This window comes from Salvelinus fontinalis, chromosome 23, assembly GCF_029448725.1.
Source record: "Salvelinus fontinalis isolate EN_2023a chromosome 23, ASM2944872v1, whole genome shotgun sequence".
Lineage (NCBI taxonomy): Eukaryota > Metazoa > Chordata > Actinopteri > Salmoniformes > Salmonidae > Salvelinus > Salvelinus fontinalis.
In genome coordinates this window covers 6545760-6566822 of record NC_074687.1, presented here as the reverse complement: position 1 = coordinate 6566822, position 21063 = coordinate 6545760, and the positions used below count along the sequence as shown (strand labels likewise).

At 43.1% G+C, this 21063-nt stretch overlaps 1 protein-coding gene across 1 annotated transcript; it reads left to right on the top strand.

The window, feature by feature from the left end:
• The first annotated feature begins 289 nt into the window (after positions 1-289).
• LOC129820774 (cystathionine beta-synthase-like) lies at positions 290-20025 on the top strand. Its single transcript, XM_055877730.1, has 14 exons — positions 290-425; positions 9019-9357; positions 10273-10379; positions 14050-14184; positions 14586-14665; positions 14748-14952; positions 15045-15136; positions 15495-15620; positions 15777-15861; positions 15954-16059; positions 16215-16427; positions 16620-16728; positions 17078-17162; positions 18448-20025. The coding sequence occupies exons 2-14, from the start codon at positions 9026-9028 to the stop codon at positions 18612-18614; spliced, it is 1842 nt and encodes a 613-aa protein (XP_055733705.1). The 5' UTR covers positions 290-425; positions 9019-9025; the 3' UTR covers positions 18615-20025.
• Positions 20026-21063: the final 1038 nt, after the last annotated feature.

Below are 21063 nucleotides of genomic sequence, written 5' to 3'. Positions count from 1 at the left end.
CACACCTTTTATACAGTTCTGTTTGCACACCGTGTTGTGCTCATTTTCAAGGTTGAGCAAAACTTTTCTCAGGGGAAATATCCAAACGTTTAAATACCAAAATCATTATTGTTTATCTTGTGGAAGCATGTCTACAAGGGACTGGCTACTTTCTGGGCCTTTTGTCTCCATATGTGCAGGACATTCGAAACGAAGGCCCGACAAATGTGTAAGCTCTGATTGGAGGAGCAAAACAGAGTAACACCCCCACTGTCGCCAATCAACGTACACACCAAACAAGGATACTCGAATCAGATTGGGCCGTGTTGTCGTGCTTTAAAGCATGTGAGCTGCTGGGGAAACTAGTATAGTCGCAATCTACGAAAGATCATCTTTGAAATTGGATCACGCACGGGTCCATCACCACTACCTTAATTAACTCAAAGGTAAGTGAACAATGTTAACTACTTCAAAATAACTAGATTAGTATAGATATCATTCCTAGTCATCATTCCTAGTTTTCATGTCCTGATCCAGAGCCTCCATCACTCGTGCGGCGCTTCTAGCGTTCTCTCATTACTGCTTTTTTTAATGTATTACTATGTTATTTTTAAAACTAGTATTCGTTGAATGTGTGGTGTCGACTAGCGTAAAGAGACTAGAGCATGTAAAGCTAGTGAGTGACATGAACAAGCATGATGAAATACCAATTACGTCACGGAGTGTTGCACGGACAAGTATGCCGCATTCAAAGCAACTGGGATCTCCGATTTCAGTGCGTTCAAGAAAAAAACTAGCCCCGAATGGGAAAATCGTTTTGAAAGATCATAATAGCAGCAAAAAAATGTGATGAACTTGTTACCTAAAGAGTGTTCATTTATTTGGCAGCACAGGTTTGTCTGTGTAGTCTACTCTATCCACTAATGCTGAATATATGACTGACACTTGACTAGATTGACTCCATATAATCAATAACTAGAACCATACATATGTATAGTATTCAATCAATACTAGGTAGTGTAGCCTGTAATTGCAAAACATTTTAAGTTTGCGAGTTTAATATTGGATGGGGGAGGGGAAATGACGTGGCTTAATTCCCACTTCTGTAGACTGATGTAAGACCAGTGTGTCCTGGTTTAGCCTCTTTGCAGTAGGGGCTGTAACACTGAGCTGGATGTTACATCCAGTATAGCATCCAGCTCATTTATATTGGCTCAGTTTTACATCCAGCATCTTGCACTGAGTTACATTCAGAGCATTTCCATGTAAAAGGACCCATGAGCACCAACATAAATTTCTTAAGAGCATATCAAATTGGGTGTCAAATGAATGCTAAGTCTATATTTTGGGAGAATTAAGAAATAGAAACATAAAAAAAGTACTTCTTCAAAATGTGGCATAAGTAAAGGCTTTGATTTCTGGATAAACAGGTTTTAGAAAACATCTACCAGAATCTTAAGAGGTATCAGAAATGCATCAAAACACAATGCTGTTCTGAAGACCCCTGCCAACTAATATTAACTTTTTTTAAATTCAGTTTTGCATCAATTGTTTACCATTTGTAAGTTTAAGAAATATTGCCTTGTAATTCCTTTACTATTAACTTTATTTTCTAAATTCTCTCATGAGGTGGCAGGATAATGAAAGTTCAGACAAGTAACAATTAATGGTAGGGCTACCAATTAGTTATAGTGATTTTACTGATATTTTGTTAGGGTTAGACAATTCTTTGTCTTTCTGTCTGGTGGTCAAACCAAGAGTTTTAAAACAGTCTGTGTCTAGACAACCTCTCGCTCACTCTCCAGTTAACATCACCTCTCTCAGCTCTTACTGACATCTACCCATGAGCCCCCTCTTTCCATTTACTGTAACTAGCATCCTCACTGACCGACACCAGACATCCATGGATGTTGACTAGTGTTTGAAATTTGGTCAGTCGATGTTGATGTTAACTCCAACAGATGGACCGTAATGAACCAAATCTGAACCTATGTTTCACACGTTTTGGACAGTACAGCACAGCACAGTACTGAGTAGAGTACTGTACGATGAGTAGAACACAGTACAATACAGTTAAGAAAAGTACTGCACTTTACTCTGCAGTCTAAATATACATGCCATTCTAAATGTATTTTGGGTTATAGTCATATTACAATGCTTGCTTGAATATGATGCTGAATATATGTTCCTACCATTGTCACCAATCAACTGCATGTTAATTCAAATTCAGACTCTAATCTGGCTGATGATACTAGCTAGCTAAGTTTATCTAGCTCTGGGGTTTTCAAACTGGGGTCCTGAGCTGGGGTACTGAAGGGGGTCTGATTTTTGTATCTTTTTTTTGTAGTACCCTAGAAATGCATAATTATATATATATATTTTTTAAATTAATGTGAAAATTAATATTTAATGAGTATTGCTAGCTGCAACAGAATACAATATTGGATACCATTTCATGTCTCCTCATCCAGTATGATGAAAGTCAGAGTTAGTTTCACGTAAGTGCAATGACTGGAAGTCTACAGGAACAGTTAGCATGCTAGCAGTTCCTGTTCATCTGACCATGGCAATGAAGCCGTATATCTACTAACCCCAATCTTGAATTTCAAGGCTTTTTCTATATATTTTGGGATGGGGGCGGGACTGTTTCAACTTAAATGGTCAAAACCAGATAGAAAACATGCAGAAAAGATATTGGACTTATATATTTTTTAAATACTATCTTTGAGAACTAACAATTTTAAATGAAAGCTAGACAGTCGGAGAGTTGAATTCCAAAAGACGGGCATTCAGTGCACATGGATTTTGTTCATGTTTGAGCAGAGGATCAACGCAATAACCATGGCAAAATGCATAGACTTTCATCTCAATGGCATAACAGGTTTTGAAATTTTAGCAAATGTATTAAAAATAAAAAACATGTCACATTTACTTTGTTGAAACACATTTGGCAGAGATTACAGCCTTGAGTCTACTTGGGTATGACGCTACAAGCTTGGCACACCAGTATTTGGGGAGTTTCTCTCATTCCTCCCAGCAGATCCTCTCAAGCTCTGTCAGGTTGGATGGGGAACGTTGCTGCACAGCTATTTTCAGGTCATCCAGAGATGTTAGATCGGGTTCAAGTCCGGGCTTTGGCTGGGCCACTCAAGGACATTCAGAGACAGCCAAGACTCTTGCGTTGTCTTGGCTGTGTGCTTAGGGTCGTTGTCCTGTTGGAAGGTGAACCTTCACCCCAGTGTGGGAACCTGCTCCAGAGCACTCAGGACTTCATTAATGACCTCTCTGTACTTTGATCTGTTCGTCTTTCCCTCGATCCTGACTAGTCTCCCAGTCCCTGCCGCTAAAGAACATCCCCACCATATGATGCTGCCACCAAAATACAAAAAACCCTTGAATGTGTAGGTTTAAAAATGTATATGCAAATGTATATACACTGCTCAAAAAAATAAAGGGAACACTAAAATAACACATCCTAGATCTGAATGAATGAAATATTCTTATTAAATACTTTTTTCTTTACATAGTTGAATGTGCTGACAACAAAATCACACAAAAATGATCAATGGAAATCAAATTTATCAACCCATGGAGGTCTGGATTTGGAGTCACACTCAAAATTGTGGAAAACCACACTACAGGCTGATCCAACTTTGATGTAAGGTCCTTAGAACAAGTCAAAATGAGGCTCAGAAGTGTGTGTGGCCTCCACGTGCCTGTATGACCTCCCTACAACGCCTGGGCATGCTCCTGATGAGGTGGTGGATGGTCTCCTGAGGGATCTCCTCCCAGACCTGGACTAAAGCATCCGCTACCTCCTGGACAGTCTGTGGTGCAACGTGGCGTTGTTGGATGGAGCGAGACATGATGTCCCAGATGTGCTCAATTGGATTCAGGTCTGGGGAACGTGCGGGCCAGTCCATAGCATCAATGCCTTCCTCTTGCAGGAACTGCTGACACACTCCAGCCACATGAGGTCTAGCATTGTCTTGCTTTAGGAGGAACCCAGGGCCAACCGCACCAGCATATGGTCTCACAAGGGGTCTGAGGATCTCATCTCGGTACCTAATGGCAGTCAGGCTACCTCTGGCGAGCACATGGAGGGCTGTGCGGCCCCCCAAAGAAATGCCACACCATGACTGACCCACCGCCAAACCGGTCATGCTGGAGGATGTTGCAGGCAGCAGAACGTTCTCCACGGCGTCTCCAGACTCTGTCACGTCTGTCACATGTGCGTGTGAACCTGCTTTCATCTGTGAAGAGCACAGGGCGCCAGTGGCGAATTTGCCAATCTTGGTGTTCTCTGGCAAATGCCAAACGTCCTGCACGGTGTTGGGCTGTAAGCATAACCCCCACCTGTGGATGTCGGGCCCTCATACCACCCTCATGGAGTCTGTTTCTGACCGTTTGAGCAGACACATGCACATTTGTGGCCTGCTGGAGGTCATTTTGCAGGGCTCTGGCAGTGCTCCTCCTTGCACAAAGGCGGAGGTAGCGGTCCTGCTGCTGGGTTGTTGCCCTCCTACGGCCTCCTCCACGTCTCCTGATGTACTGGCCTGTCTCTTGGTAGCGCCTCCATGCTCTGGACACTACGCTGACAGACACAGCAAACTTTCTTGCCACAGCTCGCATTGATGTGCCATCCTGGATGAGCTGCACTACCTGAGCCACTTGTGTGGGTTGTAGACTCCGTCTCATGCTACCACTAGAGTGAAAGCACCACCAGCATTCAAAAGTGACCAAAACATCAGCCAGGAAGCATAGGAACTGAGAAGTGGTCTGTGGTCACCACCTGCAGAACCACTCCTTTATTGGGGGTGTCTTGCTAATTGAATATAATTTCCACCTTTTGTCTATTCCATTTGCACAACAGCATGTGAAATTTATTGTCAATCAGTGTTGCTTCCTAAGTGGACAGTTTGATTTCACAGAAGTGTGATTGACTTGGAGTTACATTGTGTTGTTTAAGTGTTCCCTTTATTTTTTTGAGCAGTGTATAACAGTGCCTTCAAAGTATTCATACCTCTTAACTTATTCCACATTTTGTTGTTGCAGCCTGAATTCAAAATGGATCAAATATATTTTTTTATACACAGTACCCCTTAATGACAGTGTTTCTCCGTCCACCTCAGTGTTATAGCTGCCTCTCCTATAAATGTCCCTTCTATGGACTTAATGTAACATTTGGTAAAAGCCTGATTCTCTTCTGCTGACAGACTAACATAATCCTTGGACAAGTGTGTAAGATGTCGATCTACATAGGCTTACTTGAACATTCATAAAGCCCTAATCAGTTTACCTATAGGCTCTTCTAAAGTGGTACAGGTCAGAGAAATGTAGCATAGCCGGCCACTTAGATTAGACCTAATAATGCTGTGCATAATGGCTGAATGTGCAGTGGTTTATATTCATATACCACCGGGTTACATGGATTAGCCCAGTTCAGGTGTTAAACAATTACACATAGGTCCATAGCTATTCCCGTTGCGCTCCCATCATCCTTGGGTTCCTCGTTCTACAGTAAGCGTTTTACCCTCTCCCTAGTTTGATTTGACTTTGTTTATTTGAAGATGGGGAAAAAAACATTGGTTCAGTGTTATTACTTTGCTTTGGGAGCCAAGATGCTGGTGGGCAAATGTCATGCATTACTTTGGCACTGTGTTACTAACCCAAACATCGTTAACGTTTTGAATCTCTCTAAAGGATTTTGTCACAATAGAAGTGTGGGATGGATATCTTGGCGCCTTCCTGTGAAGAACGGGTTGAAGGAGTGCCTTTTGGGTATGAAAGGCTGGGCGTTGGAAGTGGTCGTCTCTTTCAAAGTTTTGGTTGGAAGGCGTGTTTAAATCAAATCAAATTTTATTTGTCACATACACATGGTTAGCAGATGTTAATGCGAGTGTAGCGAAATGCTTGTGCTTCTAGTTCCGACAATGCAGTAATATCCAACGAGTAATCTAACCTAACAATTTCACAACAACTACCTTATACACACAAGTGTAAAGGAATGAATAAGAATATGTACATAAAAAAATGTATGAATGAGTGATGGTATAGAACGGCATAGGCAAGATGCAGTAGATGTAATAGAGTACAGTATATACATATGAGATGAGTAATGTAGGGTATGTAAACATTATATAAAGTGGCTAGTGATAGATTTATTACATCAATTTTTCCATTATTAAAGTGGCTGGAGTTGAGTCAGTATGTTGGCAGCAGCCCCTCAATGTTAGTGATGGCTGTTTAACAGTCTGATGGCCTTGAGATAGAAGCTGTTTTTAAGTCTCTCGGTCCCAGCTTTGATGCACCTGTACTGACCTCGCCTTCTGGATGATAGCGGGGTGAACAGGCAGTGTCCCTCCCTCCCGTTGGGGGCATGTCTGACATCACGTTTTACCACAATGTTTACTTTTTGCAGAGCAGGGTGGAATGTGGACAAGGTAAAAATAACAGAATCTTTTGAGTAGGCTCAACATTCTTCCAAAAATGTAAAGGTCTAATCAGTGAGCACCCTTTTGCACACATGGGTCATTTGCCTACCCCTTCCATCAGCACACAATGGTTGGCTGTTTAGGCAAATCCGTCAAATGTTTAAGTCTCATGCATTCCCTCTAAACTCCATAACATTTTCAAATGACCTCGCACATGTTGGAATGGACAGTATCTGTTACAGCACACAGATGCCCAACCTACCCACCCCCCCCCCCCCACAGCTGTTGCTAGTGTCGTGTTGCAGGGGCAAACACCTCAGCGTTCTAGATGTGGTCAAAAGAGCGCACCTATCAATAGTATCTGTAGTAGGAGAGTGTGTGGCTGTGTTGTTTTCTCCGTGATCAGTGGCTGTAACTGAAGTAACCAATGTTTTGTTTTTATCTGAATGTTCACTGCTGCCTCCTTCTAAAGTACTCAGTCTTGGAAGAGGTTAACACTGTTGCGTCTTCTGCTGTTGTTGTCTGTGTGGGCTGGTCTACATCGTCATCATGTAGGCTAACCAGCCAATCGTGTGTGCCGGCCACGTGTGTTTTGTGTTCCTTTCCCTAAACACTCTTAACAGCTGGTTTTAGAGTTAATGGATACAGAAGTCTGTGTGTTAGCCAGGGTTGGGGAGTAACTGATTACATGTAGGCTTATCAGTTACTTTTACATTCATCATGAATGTTTGTGAAAAAATATATCATGACACCTTTCTGTTTTCTGAATGGCATTCAATTCGGCATTGAAAATAGGCCTAAGTTTAAGTTTTTTTCCGCCAGACCCAGTCTGGCCACAAGTCCGAGGCCTCTTTGACGACACCAAATGCGTTTGATGGATATTTTTTGTCTTCTTGTAAAGCTTCCTTAAGGGGAAAGTAAAACAAAAGTAACAGAAATTAATCGTAATTATGTTACGGAGTTTGGGTAATCCAAAAGTTACGTTACTGATGACATTTCTGGACGTGTAAATAGTAGGCTCACACCAGGGTTGACTAGGCTATGTCATGTAACCGCCATATTTTGGTGGCCTTGGTGAGGAGCTAGCAAGGAATATGTGGCATAGAGTAGTGGTTGTGCTCAGCCAAGTAGAGGAGAAGCAGCTGTGTTCTGTTCGCTAACAACCCAACCGTTCAGCAGCTTTGGTAGGCTACTTCTTTTTAAACCAAACCCCTTTAGTACCACTTTTGTCCCCACAGGAAAAGCTCTCAGACCATAGTCCAGTTCTAATTGACATTTGATTGAGGTGTTTACATACAGCAGGATATTAAAGGACCACATAGATTGGTCTGCTTTGTGTTTTCATTTTTGCCATGGAAAAGATATTGTGATACTGGTATCATCCTTCTCTAGTAGTTTCGGATATACATTCAGTCTAATAGCCACGTTGATGCAATGTTAAAAGGTTATGCTGAAATAACAAGGAAACCATGCTGACTCAAACATTTTCTTGCCTGCTGGGTGGTAGTAGATAGTAGGCCCAAGCTGAAGGACCGGATGATCTGCACTGTAACAGTGACCTTGCTCCTCTTGCATCATCACCCAGAGCTAGGGTCAGCTGTGGACCATTTCTGGCCTTTTCTTTCTTATGTTGCTACAGTAAGCTGAATTGAGTGTTTGCAAAGAATGTTAAGTGTGTTGGGAACTCCTAAATCAAGTAAGAACTTCTTACTTTCCTGAACCATTTTGGTGATGTGAAGGGTTTTAAAATGTAAAAAAAATGCAAGCGCCTTACAACGATACAGTTGAGTGAAGGATTGAAATGAGTTTTAATGCACTTGAATACTGGCCGTCAATCCAGCTGAGCACGAACAGAATTCACAAATGAACCCTGGACAGAACATCACTGTTTCCCCCATTGGACCTTTGTTGGGTCAACGTAGCCTAAAGAGAACTAACTGAACAGGCTTTCAATTGGACCTGTTAGGCTTTCTCCTTCCTATACGATTGTTGCCACCGGTTGCAACCTCTGAGAACACTGCTATTTCAAAGAGTACTTTGCTTATCTGGTCATATGGTACAGAAACAGCTTATCTGGTCATATGGTACAGAAACAGCTTATCTGGTCATATGGTACAGAAACAGCTTATCTGGTCATATGGTACAGAAAAAGGAAGAGTTTTCCAATCGAGTAATCAGGTGTGTGCAGTGCCAGGCTAATGGTGGCCCAGCCATCTTAGAACGTCCCTCTTTTTAAAAAGGAGACGCATCACACTGCATAGACTGATGTGACGTTTCTCTTGCGGTGAGTGCTTTACACTCTAGTGTCTACACTGTGTAACCTATATAGGATACCTGTGTGAGAATCCTTGTTGCACTGTATAGGCCTGTGGGGGGAGCATTCTGTTCTCCCTGGCAGTATTCACCTGAACGTGTCCTGGTTTGGCCGCAATGTAATAATGTATAAATCAACTGAATGTAACCTCCATATGCATGTGAATGTGTTCTGTTATTAGTTGAGAAGGATCCCCTAGCCTACGCTGGTACATTTTACTAGAGGAATTTGTATCTGTCAGTTACTGTTTGTTTGTCGGACTCACTCGTTCTCTCTCACCATCTCTCTCAGGTGAGTCATGCCTTCGGTTCCCTCCAGCACAGACTCTGTGCGCCCTGTGTCCTCCATCTGCCCCCACGCAGCTATGCTTCACAACAACGCTACCAAGGCCAACGGAGAGGCCGCCATTTTGAATGGGGGGTCCAAGGTCAATGGAGAAGCAATGTTGAACGACCCCAAGTTCTCCATGAATGGATCGGCCCAAGTGAATGGGGAGGAGGGGGAGAACGACCTGGAGAACACAGCCACAGGCACTGAGGAGAGGCAGTGGATCCGTCCTGATCTGCCCAGTAGATGCACCTGGAAATTGGGTGTGTCCTCTGCCGAGTCCCCTCACTGCCACTCTGCAAAGTGAGTCACACACACACTTATCACGAACAGGATTTGCATATGTTTCCCGGCCTTTTTAGTGTAGAGAGAGCTGATGGATATTTGTGGTCAGTGGTCATTCATTTCTTCACCCCAGGAACATGATGGAAATAGAACCGCAGCATTTCCACACACTCTGCTTATCCTCCCTCCTCTTCAAACACCTCTAGTTTACATAGCAACGCAAGGGGAATTAGTGGACTAAGATATAGTCACCTGCTTGCTTCACTAGCAAGGAGAGCAAAGAACCAATATATTTGTTTTTGTTGAGCAGCAACCTAAAAGCAGGATGTTGGTTTGACATTTAGCCAGGCTCCATTTTCCTGCATAATGACACACCTGATAGAGCCAGAACCACGAAGAGGACCAAAACCTGTGGAGCTGGTCTTTCTGACCTGAAACCTTTGTAGGAACCCCATGTGAGCGGGAAGGGTTGGGCAAGGGATTTGGTGTTTCACCATGACTTGGCAATTTCAGATTGTATTTAGGAACACTGCCATTTTGGCCTAGGGGATAAGGGTGTTTGGTACGTGCATGCTGAGTGCCTGGCAGTTATCTGGAACAGTCTTGCTGTTTCACAGTAATCTCTCCATTCGATCAATTTAAGTTGTTATATAAGTTCTATATGGCATCAATAACTCTGTGCGGCTTGGCAAAGGCTTTGTTTATGTCTCACTGCCAGACCGAATCCAGAGGCTACCGTGTTACGAAATAAACTCGATGTCCCAAAGATAGTATCATACTGTTTCCATTTCGCATATGAAACAACTTTCAATACTTTGGTGCGAACTTACCCATATAAAGGAGTTTTTTTTTTCTTTCTCTAATTTGTGAATGATCATTGTTTATATAGATTGCTCTCCTTAACTGAGTCTCCATCCCATCCTCACCTCTCAGGACCGAAGCCCCCAGAATTCTACCCAACATCCTCAGGAGGATTGGAGACACACCTTTGGTCCGCATGAACAAGATACCCAAAGCCTTCGGCCTCAAGTGTGAACTCTGTGAGTATTTACACGTGCACATACAGTCATGATATGACACAGTCACAGGGCATGACACCCACTGAGCCTAAAGACAACCAGAGAAAGGCAGTCAGTGTTAACACAAACAAGGATATTCAAATACAATGTAAATATAGTAACTTATCAGTCTGTGTCCTTTTTAACTCACATTTTCTGTTCCTCAAAAACAAAACCTGTGTGCACATGTGTGTGTTTGATTTACACGTTGTTGGGCAGTCAGCGGTGTCGGGAAGCTACTCTGAAAATATAGTTTACCAATGACTTCACACTGGAACAAGTTAAGCTACGCTAAAGCTACCCTTAAGAAACATATAGTTTACCAATGACTTCACACTGGAACAAGTTAAGCTACGCTAAAGCTACCCTTAAGAAACATATAGTTTACCAATGACTTCACACTGGAACAAGTTAAGCTACGCTAAAGCTACCCTTAAGAAACATATAGTTTACCAAAGTTACTTTGAAAAAGTAGTTCACTACATCCAAACTACTTTGTGAAAAATCATAAAATCTAAAATGTCAGAATACAAATCACTCTGTGGTCAGCTGGTAACAGAATATGTCATTTATCCTATTAAACACAAAAACAATGTCTCAAGTGAGTTAGGCTGGACTGATGCTGAAAAAGAAAGGACATTCTTGCCTACTTCACCCATATTTTGTGTAGTTCCAGAAGTTGGCTACACTGCTACAAAGACTCTACGCTATCTAGATTTTAAATTAGTTGAACTACCACCAAGCTACTGCAAAATGTAGTTTAATTTCTAGTTGAATTACATGTAGTTCACTACTCCCAAAACTGGTGATTAGCTGTCTTCCCTACAACTATTTCTGTTTTTAAAGCATAAATCCATAAATCCAGTGGTAGAGGACATGAAAGGGAGATGGTGGAAGGAAACATTAAGAGGAGGAGAAAGAAACATAGGTGGCGATGACAGGGTTAAATTGACAGAGTTAAATTGGAAGTGAGGGAGAATGAAATAGACCATAGAAGGGTGAGGGAGAAGTTCTTTAGACTCCTCCTGTAGTACAGTTAGTGTCTGTGTTAGACTCCTCCTGTAGTACAGTTAGTGTCTGTATTAGACTCCTCCTGTAGTACAGTTAGTCTCTGTATTAGACTCCTCCTGTAGTACAGTTAGTGTCTGTATTAGACTCCTCCTGTAGTACAGTTAGTGTCTGTATTAGACTCCTCCTGTAGTACAGTTAGTGTCTGTATTAGACTCCTCCTGTAGTACAGTTAGTGTCTGTATTAGACTCCTCCTGTAGTACAGTTAGTGTCTGTATTAGACTCCTCCTGTAGTACAGTTAGTGTCTGTATTAGACTCCTCCTGTAGTACAGTTAGTGTCTGTATTAGACTCCTCCTGTAGTACAGTTAGTCAGTAGGACTGGTTTCCTACAGGCCCCGCTTGCTATGAATACTGTTATTATTGTAAAGTCAACATTTTAAGGTTTCACATAGCCTTCTTTCCCCTCATTAGTCTGCTAGGCTCCACTGTAGGGGTCTTGTCTCAGGTATCACTCTGGGTGGAGCGGGTTTGGCCACCTGAAAGTCCCTCTGTTCTGAGGGAATAAGTAACCTTTCTGAGGGCTACAAGGTGGGGAGGGAGGGGGGCCGGAGAGGGACAAAGTCTTGTATCAGGTGTCACTAGGCTGAATTGTCAGTCACCACCTTTGGGATGTTTTGGGAAGTCCGGATGTGGATTCTGGGGGAAATGTTCTTGTCATCTATTTTTATTTATTTCACCTTTGTTTAACCAGGTAGGCCAGTTGAAAACAAGTTTTCATTTACAACTGCGACCTGGCTAAGATAAAGCAAAGCAGTGCGACAAAAACAACACAGAGTTGCACATAAACAAACGTACAGTCAATAACACAATAGATTTGTCTATTTTTCTTTTCTATGTACAGTGTATGCAAAAGTAAAAGAGTAGTAAGGTAGGCAATAAATAGGCCCTAGATGTGAAAATAATTACAATTTAGCATTAATACTGGTGTGATAGATGTGCAGATGATGATGATGATGATGTGCAAGTAGAGATACTGGGGTGCAAGAGGATAAATAACAATATGGGGATGAGGTAGTTGGGTGTGCTATTTACAGATGGGCTGTGTACAGGTACAGTGATCGGTAAGCTGCTCTGACAGCTGATGCTTAAAGTTAGAGAGGGAGATATAAGACTCCAGCTTCAGATATTTTTGCAATTTGTTCCAGTCATTGGCAGCAGAGAACTGGAAGGAAAGGCGGCCAAATGAGGAATTGTCTTTGGGGGTGACCAGTGAAATATACCTGCTGGATCACATGCTACGGGTGGGTGCTGCTATGGTGACCAGTGAGCTGAGATAAGGCGGGGCTTTACCTTGCAAGGACTTATAGATGACCTGTAGCCAGTGGGTTTGGTGACGAATATGTAGTGAGGGCCAGCCAACGAGAGCATACAGGTCGCAGTGGTGGGTGGTATAAGGGGCTTTGGTGATAAAACGGATGACACTGTGATAGACTACATCCAGTTTGCGGAGTAGAGTGTTTGGGGCTATTTTATAAATGACATCGCCGAAGTCAAGGATCGGTAGGATAGTCAGTTTTACGAGGGTATGTTTTGCGGCATGAGTGAAGGGGGCTTTGTTGCGAAATAGGAAGCCGATTTCTTGATTTAATTGGAGTGGAGATGCTTAATGTAAGTCTGGAAGGAGAGTTTACAGTCTAACCAGACACCTAGGTATTTATAGTTGTCCACATATTCTAGGTCAGAACCCTCCAGAGTAGTGATGCTAGTTGGGTGGGAGGGTGCGGGCAGCAATTGGTTGAGGAGCATGCACTTAGTTTAACTAGCATTTAAAAGCAGTTGGAGGCCACGGAAGGGGTGTTGAATGGCGTTGATTATTGTTGTTATAGCATCAGGTAATTTTAAAGACCACGACTGGGTATTCTGCCCGGCGCTAGCGATTGAACAGGCAGTACATTTCTCTGATTGGTACAGTTGGCCAATGACTGGTGAAGTACAGTAATACCAGACGGTTGATAGGTCAGTTTTGGACCACCATCCACATGTGTTATTTGAGTTCACTGCATGTGAACCATGTCACGGTCCTCAGTCTAAATATCTCACCAGTGAGTTATTTTATATATTTTTTACGGGCTTAATTGTTTAAAGTCAATCTCTGGTTGATTCCCATTAGTGAGACAAAAAGTTTAGTGAGACAAAAAGTTCTTAGTGAGCTTAGTGAGACAAAAAGTTCTGTTTCCATGGCACTTGCATGGATTTTCACGTGATTCGGATTTACTCTTTGGCTGACTAGTCCACAGTGGATTTGGGGCCGTTTGAATCTGTGCCAATCGGCTATTGTACGTGTGAGAGAGATTGTGTGTGTGAGTGAGAAACGCTGGACCTTTGGATGACCTCCCCACCTGAATTTTTCCAAATCGGCTCATGCCAGCTCTGTCTCTTCCCATGATCCTCCTTGTCTGTGGCAACTTCTATTGTACTTCCTGGCGTTGCTAAGGGGCTTTACAGTTGTACACAGGGGGATTTTGTTTAAATCTTCTCTGTGGTATATCTAAAGTACACAATAACATCATAATATAAGCAGCTGCAGTACATGTTGATGATTCAACATTTCCTTGCACCCTCTCTCTTTCTCTCTGTGTAGTGGCCAAGTGTGAGTTCTTCAATGCAGGGGGCAGTGTGAAGGACCGTATCAGTCTGAGGATGGTGGAGGATGCAGAGAGAGCTGGCATCCTCAAACCTGGAGACACCATCATCGAGCCCACCTCCGGCAACACCGGTACGTGTCTCTAGGATTCCCTGAGCGCTATAAACAGGCTTATTTTTGGACAATGGAGAGGGGGGGGGGGGAATCAAACTACCTGCCTGAAAACACTCCTGCCGCTTATGGACATATTCCACCACTACATGTATCAACACACACGTCACTCACAGTAGAAAGATTATACACCCAAGTCAAAGGAGTTATGTTTTTTTGTTGTTGTTAGTGTGTCTGTGTGTGAGGGAGAGTTTAACATTTAGTTTTGCCTGGTAATGTCAAGTAGTCACTGAGACCTCCCAGTTTACCATTGACATTAGGATCTTGTCACTGTAGCCCTGTGTTCTGCAGTATGGTTTGTTCTGCTGACATGACCTGTTATTCACAGCTGTATTGACGCCTCACTCTCTCTGTGTGTGCAGGTATTGGTCTGGCCCTGGCCTCTGCAGTTAAAGGCTATCGCTGCATCATCGTCATGCCTGAGAAGATGAGCATGGAGAAGGTGAGGCTGGTGTTTGTGTATCAGTGCATCCATGCGTAGGCGTTGGAATGTAACTAATTGTAATCTAATCTTGTGTTCCCAGGTGGACGTGCTGAGAGCCTTGGGGGCGGAGATCGTGCGTACCCCCACCGCCGCCCGTTTTGATTCGCCAGAGTCCCACGTGGGTGTAGCCTGGCGTCTGAAGAACGAGATTCCCAACTCTCACATCCTTGACCAGTATCGTAACGCTAGCAACCCCCTGGCCCACTACGACACTACTGCCGAGGAGATCCTGGAGCAGTGCGATGGTACGTGTGAATGCGATGGAGAAATTGAGTGCAGAATGCCCATTTCCTCCTCCTCTTCTAATAGACCTCTCTGCGCCACTCTGTCCTTGTAGGTAAGGTGGACATGTTGGTGGCAGGAGCTGGCACAGGTGGCACCATCACTGGCATCGCCCGCAAGCTGAAGGAGAGATGCCCCAACATCAAGGTAGGCACCGAGTCACTTAACACAACGTCCCAGATCTATAAGAAGGCAATCTATCTGACTAGCATGTTATCGCTCTGTACTTTGTCAATTGAATTCAATTCAGTCTTGTAGAGCCAATTCCAAAGTAATTTAGCTGAAAGTTTACAACGAGTTGAACCCAAGGCCCACAGTTATACGGCCTGTTGGGCCGAGTCATGAAGTAATATTGCATCTGCCGTTGATGAATAAAGCCATATAATGTGTCTCAATGATAAAGATTAATACAGATCTTAAGTTGCCTTTGTGTGTGGTGTATTTATTACCATGTTAATTTGGCTTATTGATGTAATGGTTTAGTTAAGTGTTCTGTGTTGTGTAGATCGTGGGCGTGGACCCTGAGGGTTCTATCCTGGCTGAGCCAGAGGAGCTGAACATAACAGACAAGACCCAATACGAGGTGGAGGGCATCGGATATGACTTCATCCCCACCGTGCTGGACAGATCTGTGAGTGTGTGGCAGTGATCTCCTGAATTGAGCGGTGTTTTCTACTCTGCATACAGTAACAGTCACAACACACAAGTGGAAGGAAAATGACTCCTAAGATGATATGGTATATGGGTGCTATAGTAGAATGCATATAAATGTTTCTCTCTGTTTCAGGTAATTGACACGTGGTGTAAGTCCAATGATGAGGAGTCCTTTGCCATGTCACGCATGCTGATCAGGGAGGAGGGGCTTCTTTGCGGTAGGTTGACATCACACACAATGATTGGTGCTCCCAAAGAGCAAGGGTCTCTCTCTTGTTCTCTTGCTCTGTCTAACTGTCTCTCTTTCTAGGAGGTAGTTCAGGCACGGCCATGGCTGCAGCAGTGAAGATGAGTACAGAGCTGAAGGAGGGCCAACGCTGTGTCGTCATCCTGCCTGACTCCATCCGCAACTACATGTAAGGGAGAGAAGAGGGGGATGAGGGAGACTGAACGGGGATGGGGGGTTAAATGTGTGGAGAAGGAGCATTAATATGCCAAGTGTTTTTAACAGGGTATGTAGTACCAGTGTTGTGAGCCTTGAGTGTGACTGTTGTAACCCCCCCCCCCCCAGGTCTAAGTTCCTCAGTGACAACTGGATGTGTGATAAGGGCTTCCTAACCCCAAATGACCTGATGGTGTCCAAATCCTGGTGGTGGAACCTGACTCTGCAGAGTCTGAACCTGTGTGCCCCCATCACCGTGCTGCCCTCCGTCAACATCAAGAAGACCATCAAGATCCTCAAAGAGAAGGCTTTTGACCAGGCACCCGTCGTTGATGAGTCCGGGTATGCTTTTACCTGGTTACCATGGTCACCTGTTTGTCATTCAGGCAGAGTGTCAATGTACCCTATAGTGTTAACGTCAATACAGACATTTATTAATCGGCGTGTATATGTTCATGATTGTTTCATTCTCAAGCAGTTCTGCTTGTATTCGGGTGTCATAATGCTAATTACCATATTCTCTCGTCTGTGTAGCATGATCCTAGGGATGGTTACCCTGGGCAACATGTTGTCTTCTGTGCTGGCTGGGAAGGTCAAGGTGTCTGACCCTGTCTCCAAGGTGCTCTACAAACAATTCAAACAGGTCAGTTCCCTTACCTACATGCTCAACAACATGCCACACTCTCACAAGAACACTTCAACTCAACTGTAAGCTCTTAAATAAAGTTCTCAAACAGAAGGCTATCATTGAGGAGAGCAAGGGTACTACTATTTGAGAAGGTCCAGTCACACACATTTCCTAGGTGGCAAAGGTCCGGATGGATACTGCAATTCTACACATTTTTCTATGTCTTATGGTATGCTCATATGATACCGACTCAACAAAATCATGGATCAGTGAATGACAGAGGAACCCCCCCTGTTCTGGATCCGGACTGTGGTCCGCCTGTTGTAGTTTTGTAATTCTCATTTGTCCCACTCTCCCCCCTCAGGTGCGACTGACCGATAACCTGGGAAAGCTGTCCCGTATCCTGGAGACAGATCACTTTGCCTTGGTGGTGCATGAGCAGATCCAATGTAAGTTTACCCCTCCTTCCTCTCTTCCATCAACCTTAATCTTCCCGTCTTTCTCGCTTCCTGTTACTCTCTCTCACACTTCCTTATCTCACCATTTCCCCGCTATCTTGTATTGCTCCTTCTGTCTCTTTTCCACCACTGATAGTTACCTTTGTCAGACAGTAGAGAAGAACATTCCTAGCAACACCTGCTGTCTTCGGTTGACCCTGAACTGGCCCTCCTAGAGGGTCAGGGGTCATTCCTGATTTCTGTCCAGGTAACCGTGTCACCTGTCCGCTGCCATAGCAAGCACCCACCCGGCCAGAGGCAATGTGGCGGTTGTTTTCCCTCTGACTAGCTTGCTGTTTCGCATCAGCTTAACTTTAGGGGCTGTTCATCAGTTTGATCAGATAAGCCTGAAAAAATAAGATCACAAGTCGTTACATAGCATATTTGGCTTTCTCACAGCCTAGGGAACACAAGGTGTAATGATGCTGTTTAATCATCAGTTTTGTGGTCTAGTAGGCAAACAAGGTGTGTGTTGGGTGACAAAGTCCATCGGTGGTGTTTTGGTGCCTGGCAGTGCCTGGCCACCAGTAGAATAGGGCAATTGTGTAAGGACTGTTGTGTAAGGATAGACGAGGGCATTTAGCTTAATATGCCATAATGCTTTTTGTCAGCCCACCATCACAACTTCACCAGAGGACAAATTAATTTTTTACATATTATTTTCATCAACTATCATTTATTGAGACATCCCAAGGGGACATCCCAAGTGTTTTTTCCTGACAATGTGCCCTGAGCAGGAAAAACTCTGTCCCTCAGCTATGACTAGGCACCCCTATGCTCCCTATCATAGTTTCCTATGTTCAGTGTCCCTTATCTAACAGCAGGGGTCTCTTTCTCTTCGGAACCTGACTTTCATTACGACCTATCCCTGTCTCTCAAACACAGGAAGCTAGTTGCATAACTTCTTGTAAACCGATATGGTTTGATTCAGTATCATTGCCAGCTATTGTATAATGCATTGCTTCATTCTTGGATAAAGACCTTGGGAAGTTTCAACTTCCTTTGTGGCAAACATTCCCATATGAAAAAGGGAGAATATGTTTAATTGGATAAGTATTTTGACATCATTTATGTAGTATCTTGCATGCAGGACAAATTTCAGTGGTTCTACAACTCTTCTCCTATTTGTCACAAACGTTCTCTTGCACCTAAAGTCTTATCTCAATAGTACTATTACCCCTCTGTCTCGCTGTGTCGCTCTCTTTCTCACCCTTCCTCCGTCTCTCTCTCTGTGTAGTCATGGCGGACGGCTCCTCCTGTCTGAGACAGATGGTGTTTGGGGTGGTGACGTCCATTGACCTACTCAACTACATCACCACGCATGAGAGGCGGGGAAGCGCACGGGAGCGCACGATGTCGGAGTGCTCCATGACATCTGAGTGCTCGCTGACTGATGAGCTGTAACCACTTTCTGTTTCCTGTGCGTAGGGGGAAGTGACCCACCCCCCAAACATTGACAATGAAGAAGAAGATGTAGACTTTTAGGAGGTTGTGGTTTAGTCTTAAAATAATTATTATTTTCCAACCTTCTTGGCTACAGCTGTTTTGTTGTTTTTGTGATTAGAATCCTAATTTACTGTAGCCTATGCTGCGATTTAAGTAATTTAGCTGGTTTCAGATACGTAGTTTTCCACTAAACTTTAAGGTATATAAATTACATTTTACAAAGTGTGCAACTATACATTTCCATCTGTCTTGCCTCTTCATTATTGAAAGTAACTTTTACTTTTCTCTTTAAAAATAAGTGTTCCTGACTTGATTTTATTGCAGAGGATGCTAAAACATTAGAATATGCTCGCTAGACAAACGACTCAGTAAATTTGAATCATTCAGCTAAATGGTCATCTACCTACCATTTTGTATTGCATTGAGATTCCTATGTAACTGATATGTGAATGTGACTTCCATTTTAGTGGGGAGCAACAAAACATTTCTGAAATTTGCTGTTCCCCTTTTTAGACTTAAAAGCACATCATAGTTTTTCTTTGATACCAACTGAGTTACATTGCCATCTAGTGATAGCTAAAGACATAGTATGTGCCTAAAATTGTCATTTGGGTTCATCGATCTCAATTGAATACCTATTCAGTATGGGGAAAAAATAGAGGTGTCACATTGACAACATTCAAAGAGAGGGTGTCAATGAAGGGTACCTTCTTTTGTTTGACGGGTTTGGCCTTGAAGGGTAAACAAGCACACAGGGTAGATAAGGATAGGTGAGTTTGGCACAACCAAACTGTAACCCAAACAGTATGACTTGTGTTGGGTCATTTTGTTTCTTGTATTGACAAGACTTTGAATAGTTGCCTGGTTGAAAGTATTTAAAGTAGCCTAACAGTGCAGGTCTTTTATATAGGCCTGTCTGTGTCAGGTTCTCTAAGTTGGCTTGTTTGACCTTTTTTTTGCTACTTTTCTGTTCTTTTTGACTTCCTGTTTTTAATCATGACTGTGTTATGCATGACAATGGATCCAGAGCTGTTATGATCTATTCATTAACTTACATCTACTAGCAGGGATGGAGGTGTAAATATGACTTGTGTCATATTTGCGTGAGGTGGAGAATGTTATGGTTATGAAAGTGATATTTGAACAATATTCCCTGTCAATATTTCCACTCTGGGTTCAGCTGTTCATTTCATATTTCTCTTGATTTGTCGATTTCAGGTTATTTTGTGATAACTATTATTACTGGCTTCCATTAAAGGCCCTTTCTCTTGAGCAAGTTAAGTTTTATTAGTCATACTGTATGTACGGGATCAGTGGTGACCAGTCATTCAGGCAAAATGTTTTGAGTTAATAAAGCTGCATACAAGAATGGTCTCTTTTTTTTCTTTCTTGAGTAAGGCATTTCCAGAATGCAGGTGTTTCAGCCTAGCTCAGTGCCTTCTGTGTTGGAGGGGCAGCCAGCGGAACATACAGAGTGTAGGGGTTGGTAATTGTGCTGTGATTGGCTCACTTTTCTTTTACTTATGGGGACACTACGTTACCACAATCTACAGGGAGAGCTAGAAAGTTCAAGCCCCTTGGGTGTTGCCATAGATTTACATTAGAAGTGCACATCCAAGAAGGCTCAAGGCCATTGGCCACAGATAAAATTACGTCAAATCATGTTATATCTACCATAGCCTTGATTGGACTGATCATTTCTAAATCTTAGCTAGCAAGCAAGACAAGCAGTCATCTTCATGAATCACGTCGTCAATCTACTGGAAAATACTCTTCAATCCTTGTCATATGAAAAATGTATAGATAAACTTATCGGTGCTCATCGGCCATTGGACATAAACATTACCCAACAAGTTGTAAATTGCACATTCAACAATGAGTGGTTTGGAAAGAATCAGTGGCTAACTGCAAGTGTTGCAAAGCAATCACTATTTTGCTTGCCCTGCTATTCGTTGGAAAGGGTGTGTGGTCCAAGTCTGGGTTTAAGGCTCTCTTTTCCAAGTTTAAAAGGATAAACATTCACATGGAACACCACGGGCCAGAAAAGGTTGAATACATTGGCCACGTTCAAAATAACTGGAAACTGGGAAATCTCTTGCCATAGCAAGTAGAGATGCTGTTGTGCCCTATTGACAAGAGTAATGGTGTTTTTGGTCCATGTCAAGTCCTCATGATGTGGACGCTGAGGAACTTAAAACTCTACTGCAGTTCTGTTGATGTAGATCGGGGTATGTTCCCTGCTCTGCTTTCTGAAGTCAAATCCTTTGTTTTGTTGGGAGGCTGTTCTCCTGGCACCATAATGCCAGTTCACTTACCTCCTTCCTATAGGCTGACTCATCGTTGTTAGTTATCAGGCCTACAACCGTGGTATCGTCAGCAAATTTGATGACGGAGTTGGGGTCCTGCA

What these genes read in the sequence shown, in the direction of transcription:
- LOC129820774 (XM_055877730.1), top strand. Translation starts at nt 9,026, where the DNA reads ATGCCTTCGGTTCCCTCCAGCACAGACTCTGTGCGCCCTGTGTCCTCC. An exon ending in AGAAGATGAGCATGGAGAAG is followed by an intron (nt 14,666 to 14,747) that starts GTGAGGCTGGTG and finishes TTGTGTTCCCAG; the next exon opens with GTGGACGTGCTGAGAGCCTT. An exon ending in GGTGCATGAGCAGATCCAAT is followed by an intron (nt 17,163 to 18,447) that starts GTAAGTTTACCC and finishes CTCTCTGTGTAG; the next exon opens with TCATGGCGGACGGCTCCTCC.